General features: G+C 38.9%; 2 protein-coding genes across 5 annotated transcripts in view; both read left to right on the top strand.

Moving 5' to 3' along the window:
- Positions 1-18456, top strand: part of LOC311013033 (guanine nucleotide exchange factor VAV3-like) — a 48448-nt gene that overhangs the window by 692 nt on the left and 29300 nt on the right. For both annotated transcript variants that reach the window (XM_084008899.1, XM_084008900.1), the window contains exons 2-10: positions 3009-3125; positions 7345-7403; positions 7998-8063; positions 8824-8941; positions 10161-10253; positions 10665-10733; positions 10820-10923; positions 11139-11238; positions 11650-11745. In XM_084008899.1, the coding sequence (XP_083865025.1) occupies positions 3009-3125; positions 7345-7403; positions 7998-8063; positions 8824-8941; positions 10161-10253; positions 10665-10733; positions 10820-10923; positions 11139-11238; positions 11650-11745 (822 nt within the window). The remainder of the gene's footprint in view (positions 1-3008; positions 3126-7344; positions 7404-7997; positions 8064-8823; positions 8942-10160; positions 10254-10664; positions 10734-10819; positions 10924-11138; positions 11239-11649; positions 11746-18456) is intronic.
- On the top strand, positions 11762-18112 carry LOC311013034 (uncharacterized protein). Of its 3 annotated transcripts, none has more exons than XM_084008901.1 (5): positions 11762-12281; positions 14787-15817; positions 15956-16108; positions 16195-16287; positions 17000-18112. In XM_084008901.1, exons 1-5 carry the CDS (start codon positions 12116-12118, stop codon positions 17309-17311), a joined length of 1755 nt encoding a protein of 584 aa, XP_083865027.1. In that variant the 5' UTR covers positions 11762-12115; the 3' UTR covers positions 17312-18112. The 3 variants fall into 3 exon arrangements, with proteins under 3 accessions (XP_083865027.1, XP_083865028.1, XP_083865029.1); XM_084008903.1 differs by lacking the exon at positions 11762-12281 and having other exon boundaries at positions 15114-15268; positions 15343-15817; XM_084008902.1 differs by having other exon boundaries at positions 11762-15817.

Raw genomic sequence — 18456 nt, 5'->3', positions numbered from 1 at the left:
CAAACACAGCACCACAGAAAAAGTAGAATGCATGCCATTTGTGGTTTGTTTAAACGACTACAGGCACTTTGCATAAAGAATCCTTAGGGTCCTTAAAAGTGTGATGCAGAGGTATGGGAGGGGAGTTTTACTCCCTTAAGGTCCATTCACGAAAATAGCATTTGCAGCATAAGCCAATGTAAACATTTAAGAAAATAGGGCCACATGTCTTATGACAGATACGTCTTCATCAGTCTGCTTCATCCATACATTTGACAATTAATCCAAAGTGATTCATTGTATGCCTGTTTAGCGTACATCTTTTAACTGATGTAGTGTTAAATGTCCAAGGTGGTCCAAGGCTTGACCTCTCTTTACCCATAATTCTTCCCTCTGTCGCTGGAGAGGCCTGATAAAATCCTGGCTTTGATCCACCCATAAGTGAGGGAAGGTTTACTATGTGTGCAGCAGCCTGTAGTTTGCCTGTGACTGACTTTAAAGCCATGTGTAGTTAGCCATTAGGAGATGAGGTGATTTCTTACACTTATCAATAGTAAACCTCAACATTTTTATTCAGCTACCTGTCAGTAGACCAACGAGCTTTTGAGAGATTTTTTACATCTCAGAGATTGAATATAGGTTAAATGAAACAAAAGTGCAAAATCTTAATATGGTGAAAACCTGTTTTACGTGATGAAACTGAGAAAGACATTTGTAAGCTAAACCTTATCTGTTGTGATTACCAAAATGCTCACTAATAATCTTCATGCCTTTTTGTAATATGACACTAAGAACGAGACTTCCTGTGAAGCGACTTGTTTCTCAGTTCATTCACGCAACGTTGCAGGTGATTAGATATTTATCTGCTTTTCTAAAAAAGTATCGTACGTGTGCCAGATGTATCATCTAGTCAGACTCAATGCATCACATCTTAATAAGGTCAAAGGACTCATGAATAAAAAAGGCCATCTTGTGAAACAAGCGGGCTTAAAAAAAGTAACATAAGCAGGTCTAATCATTTGTTAGTGGGCTTCACATGGTTAGTTTGTGAGAGATGCAGGATTTGAAATGCTGCTTCATCACAGATTCCTTCAAAATGATTTCCTCAAAGAAAGTGGTTTCATTAGCCACACATTAAATGTAGAAAACTAGTAAAAATGACCAATTTTGCCTTTGAAAATCTTTGCTTCGGCAGTAAGCCAGTTTCTGAGCCGGGCATTACATCACGCTCCGTCTCATAAACTGCACTGTGGTCCATGTGCTCTGTCAATGCACGTCCACGTCATCTTTTATCTTTTTGACAGACGGTAAAAGCAAACCCAGGGCATAATGTGCCGAACAATAGAGAGTCAGAGCCTGCAGCTGTAGGCCATCTGAATATGTAGTGTGTCAGTGGGTTCCAGATTTAAAATGGCCCTTTCATTGTGCCCCGCTGACCCACGATCTTGGAAATGGAAACAAGGGCATGAAGGTAATGGACGAGAGTGCAGTGTACTGTAGCGAAAACGGGCCCAGAAGTGTTATTTTTATCATACTGTTGGGCGACGGTGCAAATGCAAAACATGGAGCGCGACAGTAAAATTCTTATGCATGGATGGATCATAAAGGCACTTAACGTCATCTCTTTTTGAGATTTCATTTTTTTTTTTTTACAGATAAACTGAGAAAGTGACATTCAAAGAAAAAATGTCAAGAGAGACTTTCTCATCATAAAAATCTACACGGCTTAACATATGAGCACAAGCAAGATATCTAATAATGTGAAAAGTTACAAAATAAAAGCTTGATCAAATATACAGGAACAGCATTTACACAAGCGATTCTATTTCAAACCCTGCTTCAATCATTTCAAAAGAAAGACTTTTACTTTATAGTTTCAAAATGAACACGCACCAGGACTGACTGCAATCAGGAGCGGTGCACAGCCGTCATGTTCATGCACTTCCTCCGCAGACAAACAGAGCCCCAGGGGAGCGGTGGAGTGATTACAGGCGTCTCCACGATGAGCTGACGTGATAAAAAGGAGCATATCTAGTCTCAAGAATCAGCTCAGTTTCTAGTTTAATCACCACTTAATAGTGTGCAAAATTCCAAGGTATGCTAGTGTAGCTGTTTACTGCATTTCTGCTGTTTGAATGCTGTAGGCTACTGTGAGCCTCTTTTTTTTTTATAGGGCTATTTGTGTAGATAGATTATTTTCGAGGCCCAAGCCCCGAATCACTGTTTTTATGAATGTTCTTTGACTCCACTCTCACCACAGAGTCATAATAGGAAGTGAAACAGAACGAGCACATGCTTACAGGTTTAAGTCGCACCATAAACACCATGAACACCATGAACACCATGAAACTTTTACACTTTCAATTGTGTGTTTTTGTGTGTGGTTCACCCTCACTTTTTCAAAGGCAACGTTAAGTTCTCTGTGATCACATTATAGTTATATAGGTTTGGTTCTTCCAGATGCCCCCCAAAAAAACATTTTTTCAACCCACGTCGGTAATATCCAGCCGAGCAGCTAACACTCTGAAGCTGCTGCACTTGAGGCACATATAAGTCTGTGCTTATTTGTGACGCTCAAAGCATTATATCTAAAACACTGAACAGCAACATCTTTCTGTAGGAACAATGGCTGTTACATAATCTACAGATCATGTTGTCAACAGTTCAGCCGGGACTATTTATTTGGGGGAAAACAAATTAGTCTCAATGAAAACTGTTGTGTGACATTGTTTCTGTGAAATGTGTCACTGCAATGCTAATTTCGCATCAGGTGGCAAACAATACTACTTTTGGGTAAACTTAAAAAAAAAAAAAAAAAAAAAAAAAAAAATATATATATATATATATATATATATATATATATATATGGTAATGCCTCACATTCTCATATATAGCAAAAAGAAAAATTTTAAGCATTTCAAATATGGGCATCACTAAGTACCACTAGAAATATGTTTTTGTGATTTTTAAGGAACTGATCGTTCCTAGAATTATAGTCAATTGTAGTCATTAAGTGTCATTTTTTGCAGTTCTTGTGCTTGAAGAACATCCGCACTTTCCTGACGTCTTGCTGCGAGGTGTTTGGGCTGAAGAAAAGGGACTTATTTGAAGCCTTCGACCTCTTCGATGTTCGAGACTTTGGAAAGGTAACACCCTCATCCATCATTTTGTTGTTCTGATGAAACAATCCTGTGTTTTTTCACATAACACGCACCTTTTTTCTCTACTTGATTTTCTTGATTCTCTCTATGATTTATGAAAGTCTTCAAAGGGACAGTTAACCCCCAAACCCTCTTACCTGTGGTGCTATTTATCATTGGAGATTCTTTTTGGTGGGATGTGCCTTTTTTTTTAGGATATCTGCTGTAGAGATATCTGCCTTGTTCAATAAAATAGTTCTATAGGGCCAAAAAAATAAATTTAAAAAACTCAACATCAGTGTCTATTTCCAGAAATCATGGCCGAGTTACTCAACATTATCTACAGACCTCGATGTGAGCAGCTTCATGTAAGAACTATATTCTTTTTAATGGTACCGGCTCATGATTTCTGAAAAGAGACATTTTTTCAACCACAAGGAGAGAAGGCAGACATGTCTAAAACCGATATCTATATCTATCTATATTGATAAATAGTGCTGCAGGTTAGAGGCAAAATATGTATTTTGATTTGTCCCTTTTATGCTTTTCTGTATAAAGCACTTGACCTTTACGAGCTGTTTTCAAGGAAATCTATGTTCAGATTTACTGTCTGAACTTAAGGCAACTTACTGTCTGAGTAAACGATGGTTAATTTTTCAAGTTTTTCAACATTTTTCAGATGTTTAAACTTTTTTAGTTTGCAAAGCAAAATCACTTAATTTAGTCTAAAAAGAAAAAAAAATACTTTAATAAGAAGTTGTTTCTTTCAGGAGGTCTTTCTTAAAGTACATCAAATCCTTGTTTTGCAGCTGCACTTATTCAGAAAACAACTGTATTAACAGACTTTTACAGAGAAAAAAGGAAATACAAAAATAATATTCTGTGAAATCAGCACCACATATAATTCAACATTAAGTGAATTGTGATTATTTGCAATCTGCGTCTGTTCATTGTAGAAAATGGAAGCATGGTATGTGTGTGTGAGATTCAGTATGAGTCCACCCATCACCTGGTCTTTCATTTTTCTGTTGCGCTTCAAAAGGGAACTGGGCGACTTCTTTTTTTGTTTTTTTATTGCTGTGTTATTGCGGGAGCTGGTTTTTAGTGTGTGTCCACTGTGTTACCAGGTCAGTGGGTTTGCAGTGTGCATCTGCAGCAAAGGAGCACTCTCACTCTGAACCAGCAGTGTTGTCTGAGCATCTCTCTGTTACCCGTGAGGAGATATAACATGGTTGTATAGTCTTTGTATTAATCTGCACTGAATAAATTAATCCTATAATTTAGTACGTATGATAAAAGAGATATTCAATACTTTATGAAGTGCATCTAAAATATGTTCATCATTTGGGTCAACTATTATCCCCTTATGTACAAGATTTTCTTCTTATAAATTCAATCATTTTGTCGGAGAGGATATTGCATCTGTTTTAAATAATATTGTACCCCAGCTGGTTTGATAACTATACTTATTTAATATGTTTGAGCACATTTGAATTAAAATATATGTTCCCTCAGCAAAAGGTATATCAGAAGTCCTTTTGTCATGCATATAATGCATGATTCAAATGTTTACTTGCCTCCCCTGCAGACAGTGGCCATTGGTTTTCTCTATGAGTGTGACGGGCTGCGTATTGACTTCTGCGTGCAGTTTCCAACACAGTCTCTTTTCTTCAGTTGAGTGTGTTGCATCCTAAAGAAGCTTCCAGTTAATCTGGCTGTTGATAATCCCGCAGGGGAGGTGCTGCCTGCAAATATGTACAGTACATCCAAGCTGGGCTGCATAATCTCAGTCATGTTTAAGAGTTGTCCATCAAACAAACAAGCCTCCGGAGGGGGAAGATTGTACTACATTATTACTTGTATTCCCCCCCCCCCCTTCATCATTAATTAAAATAGGGGGGTGTATGGGGTTGGATCGGTTCCAGGTTGGGGTTGTACGGCCAAACAAGAAACGCTCAATCTCGTCCCTATTTTCCAGAAAACATCCAAAAGAGAACATCTCAAATCTCAGCCAGTCTAATCCACTCGCCCTTGAGTTGTGCCAACTCTGCCCGTAGACTGAACATCAGTCCACTGAATATCTAATGAGAGCTCTCTAACCTACATTCCTCTGCTGAGTTACTACAGGCTTCAACCCCGGGCAGCCACGCTGACATGCAGCAGCCTGCAGGCCACAAGTGTGTTTTTAATTACTCCACATCAAAATGACATCAGACTTTGATTGGAAAAGTTTGTTTACTGAATTCAAGTGAATAGAAAAATACATTTTACATCGCTACATGCAGTGGAGCGATTAGCTTAGCTTAGCAACAGTTAACAAAATCCATCTATCCTATAAAACTCACAAAATGAATCATTTTGATCTCCTGGATTCTCTGTTGGACGCCTGCTCAGTTTATGTACAAATAAACAAAAACACCTTTAATTTGCTCTTAAAATGAGAGATTTATCAACAATTATTGTTTAAACGTGTAAATGCTGTAAAAGCCAATGGAGATCCTAATGCTGCTTATTTTCTTGGATCAACTGACTGAATGTGACCCTCAGGACCAGTCAGGTATTTAGTTGTAGAATAATACACAACTAAATATTAGGGCTGCAGCCACATTTCAAATGATTGAAATATTCTCACTATCAAAGGCAGGATTTATGTTTTGTTACAGGAAAGACACATTTCCAAATGCTGTAAATAAATCAACTAAAAAGGCAGAGGCTTTTGTTTGTTGCAGTTTTAAAGTCTTGCATGTCAATACAATCTTTCAAGTCACGAGCACACCTGGGTTCAACCAAAGCCACAGGACTCATTCACACAGGAAGAGCACATACACTGCAGTAAGACGTGCTAACCCCATTAACTATCTCTCTTAACAAAGCCTGCCGATTCAAACGTCAGACTTCTGCACACCAACCAGAGGAATTATACATTTAATCTGGGCATTTTTGGGGAGATGGAAGCATGCATTTATTACATTGTTTGTTTGTGATGACACATAAATGACACATTGCGCAACCTTCTTCATGACTTTCACTTTGGCGGCTTGTCATCTTCATTGAACACACATTATATCTCCTTTGACTGTTTTCTCCTACAGCTTTTTCTGACTGCACTCCGTGAAGTGACAACACTGTATCGTCCCAACATCCCCTTGTCCTTGTCTGTGAACAACACAAAGGATTATTATAGCACAGATTCAAACCACTTCAGCTCTCAAGCAAGTTCTGTCAGACTTCAGACACAAAAATGTACAACAAATGCTCATACACTGGCTGTTGGTTTGGGAGCTTTACTTTTTTCACATGCAGACTTTAAATGTGTTTATTTACTTAAAATATTACTGGGAAATAAGTAACTACTCAGCATTTAAATATTGATCGTTTGGATTGTCGGTGGAAGCAGCAATGTCCCCCCACTCACACACACACTCATTTCCTGCAGACCAAAGCCTACGTGTCTTCCTCCACCTCTCTCTCCCTCCCTCTCTCTCCCTCTCTGTCTGTCTCTCTGCTGTCAAATGGAATATTATCGATTGGCACAATAATGATGGAGTAAGGCTTTGCTAAACAGATTGTACAAGGTCTAGTAAAATGCATAAAACAAAAAAAAACAAACAAATGGTTTGCACACGACTGTACGACAAGAGTGCTGAGAAATGCAAGCCAATGCTGATGTGCCACAAAGGTGCAGTTCCTCAAATGGCCACTTGAGGCTTGCGACAAGTACCATCGGCCACTATGTTAAAATGCCCAGTTAACAGCAGATATAAGCATGTTTACAGCCTGGTATAGCTAATTTCAACTGTATGGGGATGAATTGTGTATCTATACTGTATATAATCTATATAGAGATGAAATGAGGCTGAGATGGATGCAGCATACAGCTCGACTAAAGTGGGGTTCAGGGTCAGAGACAGCACATTTTCCCAGTGACGTTTTGCTGCCTGTTGAATCAGATGAATGCTAAATGGTTGCTACGGTGTTACGAATGTTTCCTATGCTGTAGTTGGTTGGTTGCTAAGACGTTATAGTTTGTCGATGACATGATACTAGCATAGCATTTTCTCTCTGTCCCCCTCCCGCTCTGTCTTCCTGTCGCTCTCTCTCTCTCTCTCTCTCTCTCTCTCTCTCTCTCTCTCTCTCTCTCTCTCTCTCTCTCTCTCTCTCTCTCTCTCTGTCTCTGAGCCATCCGAAAACAATCAATTCACATCTTTATGTTTTCCTCCATCAGGTTATGGACACTCTATCCAAGCTCTCATACACAACAATTGCACAGCAAGGAGGATTTAAGTAAGTCACGCATTATTAAATAAATAAGATAAAAAAAGATAGAGGATGTGCTTAAAATACGCTTAGATTTTTAGAAAATGTGCCCTCCAACTCCCGAGTGCCTACACTTACACTTTAACAGTCTTTCTTACATTCTTCTTCTTATCTATCCTTATATACATCGCACGACCACAAACAATGGCAATACATCATAATGAGATGTGTAATAGTTAAAATATCAGAGGAAAAGCAATTAAAGACGGTATATGCTACGAGTAAATAAATGAGGGTGTTTTTATTGTTTTAATGTGGTTAGTATTTTTATTTATTTATTTATTTTGCCATCTTTAATAATTTGTCAGCATTATCTGAATGTGAGAATGGAGGAGTTGCAGATCTCCATCTCAATTAAATGTGTCTCATGGCCCCTATTAGTAGACGTGTCCAATTTGTATCACTTTCTGCTGTAAGCAAAAGCATATTAAATCTTTTATGATAGTTTAATGCATTTGAATACATCAGAAGTTAGTTTCTTGCAAATTTTCTCATTGATCATATTTTCTTCACAGTGATTTTTCTGTTTAACACCTCACACTGCTCTGCTGTCATTTCCAGGCCGTTTCCAACGGAGGAAAGCCTAAAAGACGAGGACATTTACAACAATCTGGAAGACTTGCTTGAGTATGTATGAGGCTCCTCTCTGCGGCACCATTACTGCCGTTGATAGAACATGATTATTTTCGCTCAGTAGCAGAACCAGCTCTGCTCATTATCAATGATCCCAGGGGTCCGGACACACACACATGCTTTGGTAAAAGGCTCCGTTTCTCTGTTACTGTCAGAGGGAACGAATGAGTAATGCTGCATGTTTTTGAGTATTTGAGTACTACAGACATCAATCACAGTTGATCGACAGATAGAGATGATTAAGGAAAACCATGTGTAGAATATGTAAGATATTCTATTATTCTATTTCTATTAACGTCACATTAGAGTTTAATTGAAAGCATGTTTTCTTTAAATTGTGCTTTATGCCTTTCATTATCTAAGACATGCATGATGAGATACTAATGATTAAAAAGAGGAGCCCAAGTCTTGATTCTTCATGTATTATTACTACATCACTACATACTTTATCGTTTTTATAATAGAAAACAATTTGTAGTCATTTATATGCTGTACAAAGTATGTTGCCTTTTTATTTATATCTGTATATATTTCTTACTGTTTAACATGACATTTGACATATTGTCGTTTCCATTATCCACAAATTGTTGGCCACTGCTTTTTCATAAAGCAAGAAGTGATTTGTGACTAATAATTAACACGTTTGTCTGTGTGTGTGTGTGTGTGTGTGTGTGTGTGTGTGTGTGTGTGTGTGTGTGTGTGTGTGTGTGTGTGTGTGTGTGTGTGTGTGTGTGTGTGTGTGTGTGTGTGATAGTGAGAATGCCCCCGACGATGAGGATGAATTGTATGCAGCGGTCTATGGGCTGGAAGAAGACTACGCAGGTGGAGAGATCTACGAAGACCTCATGAGGACCGAGCAGCATCCGCCTATGGTACCACGATGAGTCACCTACACACACACACACACACACACACACACACACACACACACACACACACACACACACACACACACACACACACACACACACACACACACACACACACACACTTCAGGGAATGGACATTGTTGGAATTGATAAAATGTCAAACTTAAGGGGATGAAATCCTCTTCTTTAACACAAGTGTGGAGACTCCTTCCTTAAAAGTACAAATACGTTAATGTAAAAATACTTGTATGCGTGAAAGTGCATTTAAAATTATATTTATTTTATATATATATTAGTACACTTTTAAAGAAATAAGTATGAAGCTGGATACTCGGTTCCAGTAGAAATAGAAATAGTCAAAACTGTACTCAATCACTGTCGTTGAGTAAAGGTACTGATTTGGTTATCTCTGAGCACCACAGGGATCTATTCTTGGTCCATTGTTACTTACAGTTTAGACCTTGCCATTACTTGTCAAGTGTGCTTTGAATGCATGCGGCCGACTTCATCCTGTCGCTGCGGCCCGTCTGTCTTTCTTTGTGGGTTTGGCTGCACTCCGTTAAACTGTCACACAGCAGCATTCTCCACACAGCAGAAAGGAGAGACGAAGGGCAGCGAAACACTGAAGCCCATTAAAGCGCAGCAATGTGTGCCGCGATTGGCTGGCCGTTAGACACCCATGTGGCGCCCAAAGGCTATTTGTTGATGCCCAGTATCATCCCCCAGATCACAGCAGAGAGGGAAAAAAAAACACAGACAGAGACCACCTCACACTGCCAGTGGGCTGGAAGGGGGGATTGAGAGGGATTGTTTTGGTATCAGTTTATACTTTGTTATTTTTAGGAAAACTTTTTTTAATAATTCAAATGTCAGAGTAAAAAAGAATTAAAGGTATAAAGACCAAATAACTGAAAATGTACAAACCATCTTATTTTCTTCCAAATGTACCTGTGATTAATTAGCCATAGTATCATACATTTAGACAGTTCAGTGGTAATACACACAATAATTTTGCATAATGGTTCTATTATGTATTGAAGCAAACAATAACCCTTTACTTACAAATGCATATATATATATAAATACCATGTAAATATTTATAATTATGGTAGGCCTAGAGTGGCTGATACACTCGAAAATTAACCTTTTATTACAATTATTACACACACGGAAGACAATAATGTTGAAGTGACATTTTTCACTGAGGTGTGCGTCTTTCTAGAAGCAGGCAGAGGTGGATGTCCGGAGCTGCTGCCTCTCAGAGATCAAACAGACGGAGGAGAAATACACAGAGACCCTGGAATCCATCGAGAAGGTTCATAAACTTCCTACACGTCTATGAAGCTCTGAGATCAGAAATGTTGTTGCATGAAAAACATGCTTTTTCTACAACAGTTGATTCATAATCAGTGGGCAAAGTTGAGAGATATCACAGACTGATTTTACGCCATCAAACTTCTTTTAGAGAGAATAAATCAGCAAATAAGACAAATGATTTTTAAATGTTATTAAAAAGGGGATTTTCAGGGAAATTCCTAGTTGGCATCTTATCTTGCGTCTAATTTGATGTCTGTTATTAGTTTCGATATGTATGCACCCCAGCTGTTATCATTATTTCAAATGACTTCTGTAATGTTTCTCGGTTCCAGTTAACTAATCAGTGAGTGAAAGTTTGAGGGGAGGAGCTGATGTTTCATTCAGGTGTTGCGATTGTTTCCTTCCTCAGTATTTCCTGAACCCTCTGAGGAGATTTTTCTCAGCGGCTGAAATCAACAAAGTTTTTGTCAACATTCCAGTAAGTTCCCTCAAGTTTCCCTTCTTCTCAAAGACGTTGAGAAAAGTTTCCATCCAGATCCCGATGTTCTCTTTTCTCTCACGCAGGACCTGGTGAAAGTTCACAAGAGCCTGAATGTTGACGTGCAGGACTCGATCTTAAACAAAAATGCCTTAAATCTCTACCAGATTTTCATCAGCTACAAAGAGAGGTATTAATACATTCATTTACATTTATTGACATGTTGCAATTAAAGCGTTTAAGTTGAAACTATCCCTAAATTGAATTAAGCATCTTCATGTCACTATGCGTGGGAGAAGCTTCGTGCAGTTTGTTCGATTCTCAGAACTCTATAAAATTCCGGGTCAAACTGAAAGTACTAAAAAAAGAACTTCTCCAAATCGCTGTCTCTCTTGTGAATGGTAGACTTCTCATCTACGGGATGTACTGCAGTCAGGTGGAGATCGCTATCGCTGTTTTAGATCTCATTTGCAAAGAGAAAGAGGATGTTCGTCTAAAGCTGGAGGTGAGAACCCTCATAACACATGAATGAATGTACACACAGATGCAGTTTCCAGCGGCCTCTAGTGTTTATTTTGTGCACTACAGAAATATTACATTAGATTATATATACATAGTATAAATTCATTAGAAAAGCTGATTTGAAATAAAAGTGAATGTTATGTTAATGATGAATAAAATTGGGTTTAAAATGGGCAGTATGCTATTTCTTTCTAAACTGTGAGCTTGGTGCATGTCTTATAACAGAATCGATAGAAACAAAAGAAATTCCATGCCCAGTTTAACCTGATTTGGGACAAAACATGCACAGATACTCATTGTTTTGTCTCTTCGTTGACCCGTCTCAGTAACACCCAAGCCCGATGATGCACCGTTGCTCATGCTGTTCTAAATGTGAGTCTTGTGTTTGTTGCAGGAGTGCTCAAAGAGAGCCAACAACGGGAAGTTTACACTGAGGGACCTGCTGGTCGTCCCGATGCAGAGAGTCCTCAAATACCACCTACTTCTTCAGGTACAGTCAGGCGAGGTCTGATTCCACTCATTTATAGCAGGAGTGTCTTCAGAGTGTGCTCAGTTTATTTGAGAGATCTTCCCTCTCTGGTGTTAATCACTGAAATCACCTCGGGGCTGCTTCACAAGAGCAGAATTAAGAATTCATTCATACCTTTCACGTTGACTAAGCGAGGTTAGAGGTGTGATTACACTGTAAAAATGTTTTCGAGCTGTACTTCATCCAATTTATAATTGTCCTTCCATGCAGTTTAATATTATTTGTTTTATTTTTCCAATTAATAATTTTTCATTTATTAAATTGTTTAAAATAAATATTTTTACATTCAATTTTGCAAAGAGCTCAAACCAAGAGATTTCTGTTTTGACAAATGCATAATTTTAGGATTACGCATAGGTTCGCCGCACATGCGCATTCGCACTTAAAAAAAACTAAACTTGAGCAGAGACCACGCGGCATCAACCGACCTGGACCTGTTCCTACGCCAGAGAGAGAGACTGATAGCATCATATTCACATTTTACGGATTATATTCTGGTAAGTGAAAACAACAATGATCATATGCTGCTGTTTTTAATGCTGTTATTTCTGTTTGTCACTGGCTATTTCTCTGGTAGGTGCTAACTAAATGTAGCTTGCTAGCTAGCCTAGTGTAGCTAACGTGACCTCGACGTTAATTAAAAGGGAATATAAGTGAAACTCATTTAATATGTGGTTTATTTGACAGTGGTATGCGGTTTTATTGCAGTGTATTTCTAAATACTCGTAGGACGTTTGTAAATCGGCACATATTTTCACAACACATTTTCACACAAATCTATGTATTATCGCGCGATCGCTAATCAGCTGCTGGGTGAATGGTCTAGCACGGGGGTCACTAACAGGCGGACCGCGGTCCGGATCCGGACCCAGACGCCGTCCTATACGGACCCGTCAATAAATTATTCAAGTATTTTAAATTTTGACGGGGCGCTTCTATTTTGACCGGCGCAGCGTTTCTAGACTTTACGGTACTGGTTTAGCGAATCAGGAAATCCACTGACCAATTGCATTCGAGTTAAGCCATCCCACGTGAGCTACTCAGCCAATCAAATCTGTGCATTCCCGGCGCTGCCTGCCTGGCTCACAGACAGTGAGAGATCATGCGAGAGATGATAGAGAAAGAAGTCAGATAAGAGTGAGAAAGACAGCGGGAGAAGAGTGAGAAAGACAGCGGGATTTAAACTCCTGGCAGGAAAAGCTAGAGCTCAGTTCTCTCACTGAACAACAGAAAGTGGGGGAGTTGGATAAAAGAGGGAAAGAAAGAGAAGCTAAAACTGTTCAATTGTTAAAATATGTTGAGATATCTGCTTTTGAAATTGGTTGAGACTGTTAAAACATTCACAAAGAAAAAGGGGAAACTCAAGCTGCTGCTATACTTTATTTAATTTTTCAAAAATGAAGTATATATTTTATCTTTATTTTAAGATTATTATTATATTTATTTTCACCATTTTGAATTTAAATGCAGCCCTTCTTTTCCATGAAAAGATTAGTTTCAGATGAGTCAGTTGAACCTCCTTAAATAATACATATCTTCATTATCTGTTATATTATCTGTATAAAACTGACAATAAATATTGTCGAAATGTTTTTGAATTGTTCTTCCTATATTGATCTGACAGTCAGTTGTTGATTACATGCAGACGTTGATACAACTACTAGGCTACTTCAATACATATCACACTGAATCATAACGCAAGTTAGACATTATGATGTTCCGGTCATTTTCCAAATAAAGCTCTACAGCTATAGGTCCCCAAGTGCTTCCATAGGAAAAGACCGCAGCGGCAACCGAGATTCCGGCTACCTAGCTGCGTAACATTGTAGCTAAACAGCAAAGTGATAGGGGAAGTTCTCTTAACCACGACTTTGGCCTCTATTATGCTCAAAATATCACTACACATGCTTTGCAACATCCACCAGTTCCTTACCACACAACACTGAGTGTGCATAAACTCTGTTACTATGAGAGAGCAGTGTTACATGTGTGTTTCTGTCACGTACGGTCAAGTACTGCTGTTTACTCTAGTTTCCAGGGTAGACCTTTCTAGTCGACTGTCGAGCTCAGGACTGTTTCCACATCATTGTCTTTGCTGATATGGAAACAGTCCGGAGCTCGACAGTCGACTAGTAAGGTCTACCCTGGAAGCAAGACTAAACAGAGGTACGTTACAGAAACACACACGTAGCACTGCTCTCTTATTAACAGAGTTTGTCCACACTCAGTGTTGTGTGGTAAGGAACTGGTGGATGTTACAAAGCATGTGTAATATAGCCGAGAAAACAGAAAAACCAAACATAGTACACAATCATACAAAATATGTGAAAATGGTGTTTCAAACACAAAAAAAAAGTTGCCACAACTCCTTGTTTGTCCACAAACATCACAAACCTGAAAAAGATCCACACATAACTCCGTTTACACTCGGCCATTGTGTCTACACAGACTGAGACATTACTGACTGAGGAAGCGCGCCACTGCATTACGCACTTACCCAGGTGGAAGAAAAAGTAGTTCCCACCAACCGCGGATCATTTAGACAAGATCTCAATAGTTGAGTTACTTTCCACTGTGTTCCTGTTAATGATATACTTAACCTCAAATGACTAAAGTATCGATATTTGGATTTGAGAATCGATTTTAGAGCATAAAGATCTGGTATCGGAGGTATCGATATTTCAGTATTGATCCGCACATCACTACTTCGCTGTTTAGCTACAATGATGTGCAGCTAGGTAGCAGGGGAGCTCGATCGTGGCTGCACATATTTTTTTCAGGTCTTTTCCTATGGTAGCACTCGGGAACCTAGAGCTTTATTTGGAAAATGACCGGAATTCTCCCTTAAATGAGAATTTTAGTTGAAATGAAAGCCTAATGTCTTAATTTTAAGTGTCAATAATTTAGTTATACCTATTTCTTTGTTTGTTTAATTTGTCAATCTGGTATGGGGTTAAGGGGTACCTAAGGTGTCTCTCCCTCTCTTTCCCTCCCACTCACAGGATCTCTAGACATGGCGAGTGTCACACGGCTCCTGGTGATTTTAGAAGAGGACAGTCGCATCAAGCTGGAGCTTCCGAATGGCATCCCTGGCTCCGTTGACGAAGTCATCGAAGAAATAAAGAATATTTCTGGTCTAACTAATGAAATACGGCTTCAGTACTACGATGCTGACTTTGGCAGTTGGGTTAACTTAACTAAAACTTCAGACCTCAAGGATCTTGCCACTTTGAAGGTTGTTCAACCCCCCCCTGTGACATTAGTCTTTGAGCCAGTTTTCTCTGTGAATGAGGCCAATGTTCACAGCCAAGATGATGCAAGTATCTCTTCATCTGCATGCTCAGATGTTACATTACCTGTAAGCGACGCTTCCTCGGACACCTTCAGAAAGGAGCAGTGGCCCAAGGTGTTCATCATCCCTACCTTCTCACTTTCCACAGAATCTCAACTTGAGGCTGGAAATGCAGAGTATCAGAGAAACCAGGTTAGACTGACTCCCAGCTCTAAAATGATTTCCGACATACTTGAAAGACTCGCTGACAAAGTCTATTCGTACAGATCCTATCCTAGTGATGCAGACTTGAGTGAAGTGGCACAGGCGCTCACACAGACACACCCCTGTCTGAAAGAACCAGGGTCCTTCAACCACAGTTACGGATGGAAACAGAGGCTCAAGACGAAGATGTATAACTATCGCACATACCTAAAATCACACAGTTCATCATCTGACGAGCTGACTGTGAATTCTGTCAAAAGAAAATCCCCCACCGACGCCCACCCAGCAAAGAACATAAAAAAACCCAGGAGAGCCGAGTCTAACCATTACCCATCTCTACCTCATGGCGAGACCCCTGAGTCCATGGAGCAAGAGAGAATAGCCCTTTTGGCTGAAGTAAAGAAAAGGAACAATGGCAAAACAATAAGAGAGAAGATGGCTCAGACGTTCGCATTTCGGAGGCAAGAAATTGTCAACAAGAAAGCATCTTTGGAGGATATTATTGAGAGATGGCCAGCACTCTTCGAAGTCCAAGAGGTACACTAGCTTTATTCATAACATGGATCAAAATGTATAATGTAATCAAATGAATGTAAAGCTAAATCACATGCTTTTGCCTGAGGCACATGTCATTTATCCATCTCTCTCTATACTGTATATATGTATGTTCCCTAGATAAATGCAGAGTTCCACAGAGTAACCACAATACCCCTTGAAGCAAGGTTCATGGAGAAACTTGACGAGAAGTGCTTCGAACTGATTCAGGTTGTCAGAAAGAAGGGTGGAGCAACTCGGGAGAAGACAAAGCTCCTGCCAGTTGTAGAAAAGGTATGTACAGATGTTTTGTCAACTCACACTGATTGAATGGATGGACTGAACAAGTATTATTAATCATTGTCACTGTCTTCATGCAGGATACTGATATCGGTACAAGGAGGGAGATCGCTCTCAAATGTCTCATCATCAACATGAGAGAATCAATGGATGAGCTGGTCCAAGAATTCCTGGTAAGGCAAGATTACTGTACAGGTGTTGTAATGCTAGCTAAGACTGTCCACTTGATATGAGTGTTTACGAATGCACTGTATATTCAACAATCAGGGTACATTCTATTCAAACTCAAATCTGAAACATTAGTCAGGAGAAACTCAGTGGTCCATCCACATCTACTGCATAATCTTCCGGGGTTCCCAATCAGATATTTCAGTTTTTAATATTTAATTTTTCACAAATTTGTAAATATGAACCCTTGTGTTGTCCTCCCAGATCAAAATTCCTCCTGCTGTGCTCTCTCCTTCCTTCTTCCCTTCCTCTTTTCCAACCCTCTTTTCATCCTCCTCTACTCCCTTATTTTTTTCTCCTTCTTCCCTTCCTTCCTTCTTTTCTCCCTTCCTTCCTCCTTTCCTTCTCTCCTACTTTTTTCTTCCTACCTCCATTCCTTCCTACCTTTCCTTCTTTTCTCCCTTCCTTCTTCTCCCTTTCTTCCTTCCTTCTTTCCTCCCTTCCCCCCTTCCTCCTTCCTTGACCCGAAGACGGCACAAGGGTTAAAAAAAAAGTTTGCTTTGTCATGATGGGATATTGTTTAGATTGATGATAAAAAAAATGAATTAATTGAATCCATTTAAAATTAAGTCTATATGGGGGGGGGGGGTGTGAAGGTGTCTGAATACTTTACGAATGCACTGTATGTTCTTTACTGTTCGTTCTGTTCTCTTCCAGGTGTCGGAGAAGGAAGAGGCTGAACACATTCTTCAGGGGGCAACCATGGCAATCTACATCATCAGAGATGCACAAGCTGCACCCAAAGACATTGGCATTATACTTGAGGGACAAGAGGTTGTGAACGAGTTGCCGTCTGTCGCAAATGCTGTCGCCATTCTCATGGGGCTCCTTTATGTTCTCAATATGGAATATCCAAAGACATTGAAACAGACATTTGAATATATCCAGAAAGTCCTCATGGAGCTGGACCCGAAAGGCATGACCACCAAGGTCAAGAAGCTCTATGACCAGCTATACAGTACAGCTTAGTTGCATCGTAACAGTAGCAAGTAAAGTAGCATTATTCAGTAGTAGTGTTTGCTTTTGCAGCTGACTAGCTGGCATACATATGTGGTGTGACTAATTTGAGAGCTGACTGACTGACTTGAGACTTGACTGACTGACTGACTTGAGACTTGACTGACCAACTGACTTGAGACTTGACTGACTGACGACTGACTAACTTGAGACTTGACTGACTGACTAACTTGAGACTTGACTGACTAACTTGAGACTTGACTGACTGACTTGAGACTTGACTGACTGACTAACTTGAGACTTGACTGACTAACTTGAGACTTGACTGACTGACTTGAGACTTGACTGACTGACTGACTGACTGACTTGAGACTTGACTGACGGATTTTACATTTCAGCCAGGTTTGGCATCTCACTGTTAATGTCTTGGGATTGTACACTGTTTGGTTAAATCAGGAGGATTTTACACTTCAGCCAGGTTTGGCATCCCACCGTTGATGTCTTGCAATTGTACACTGTGGTTAAATCAGGACGATTTTACATTTCAGCCAGATTTGGCATCCCAACGTTAGTAACTTGGAACACTGTTAATTTAAATCAGGGTTTTGACTGTTTTTGAATTCCATTTCTCAAGTGTTAAATTACAACCATGCAGATACCCTGTAAAATGTCATGTTTTATCATTTTAATAAGTTAGTTAATTGATATCAATGTGTCATTAGAATTATTGATGTATATTTTTTTTATTAACAAATAATTTCTATTTAGTTTTATATTTTAAATGATAAATATTTGTTTCATAAAATATATATATTTTTGATTGGATAAAGCAAATAATTTCTATTTAGTTGTATTTCTGAAATAATAAATATTTGTTTGATAAAATATATATCTCTTTGATTGGATAAAACAAATAATTTCTATTTAGTTGTATTTATTAAATGATAAACAATTGTTTGATAAAATCTATATATTTTTGTTTAGATAAAACATTAAATTTAAATTAATTGGCTTCCTTTTAACAAGAAAATATGATTTTGGCCAAGTCTTAAAATATAGTTTCCATGGACATAGAAAATACAGTTTGAGACAAGTTTTATTTTTTCATTGGCTCAACTTATACAATATAGATGTGAACTGTTACCCTAAAAATTTTT

Source organism: Eutrigla gurnardus (assembly GCF_963514095.1).
Source record: "Eutrigla gurnardus genome assembly, chromosome: 4".
Classification (NCBI taxonomy): domain Eukaryota; kingdom Metazoa; phylum Chordata; class Actinopteri; order Perciformes; family Triglidae; genus Eutrigla; species Eutrigla gurnardus.
The sequence above is the reverse complement of the archived record's forward strand: the minus strand, read 5'-3'. Positions and strand labels throughout refer to the sequence as shown.

Excerpts from the sequence above, each read along its gene's own strand:
- LOC311013034 (XM_084008901.1), top strand. The coding sequence starts at position 12,116 with ATGCATAATTTTAGGATTACGCATAGGTTCGCCGCACATGCGCATTCG. Across the intron at positions 16,109-16,194 it reads TCCTGCCAGTTGTAGAAAAG|GATACTGATATCGGTACAAG; the intron begins GTATGTACAGAT and ends GTCTTCATGCAG. Across the intron at positions 16,288-16,999 it reads AGCTGGTCCAAGAATTCCTG|GTGTCGGAGAAGGAAGAGGC; the intron begins GTAAGGCAAGAT and ends GTTCTCTTCCAG.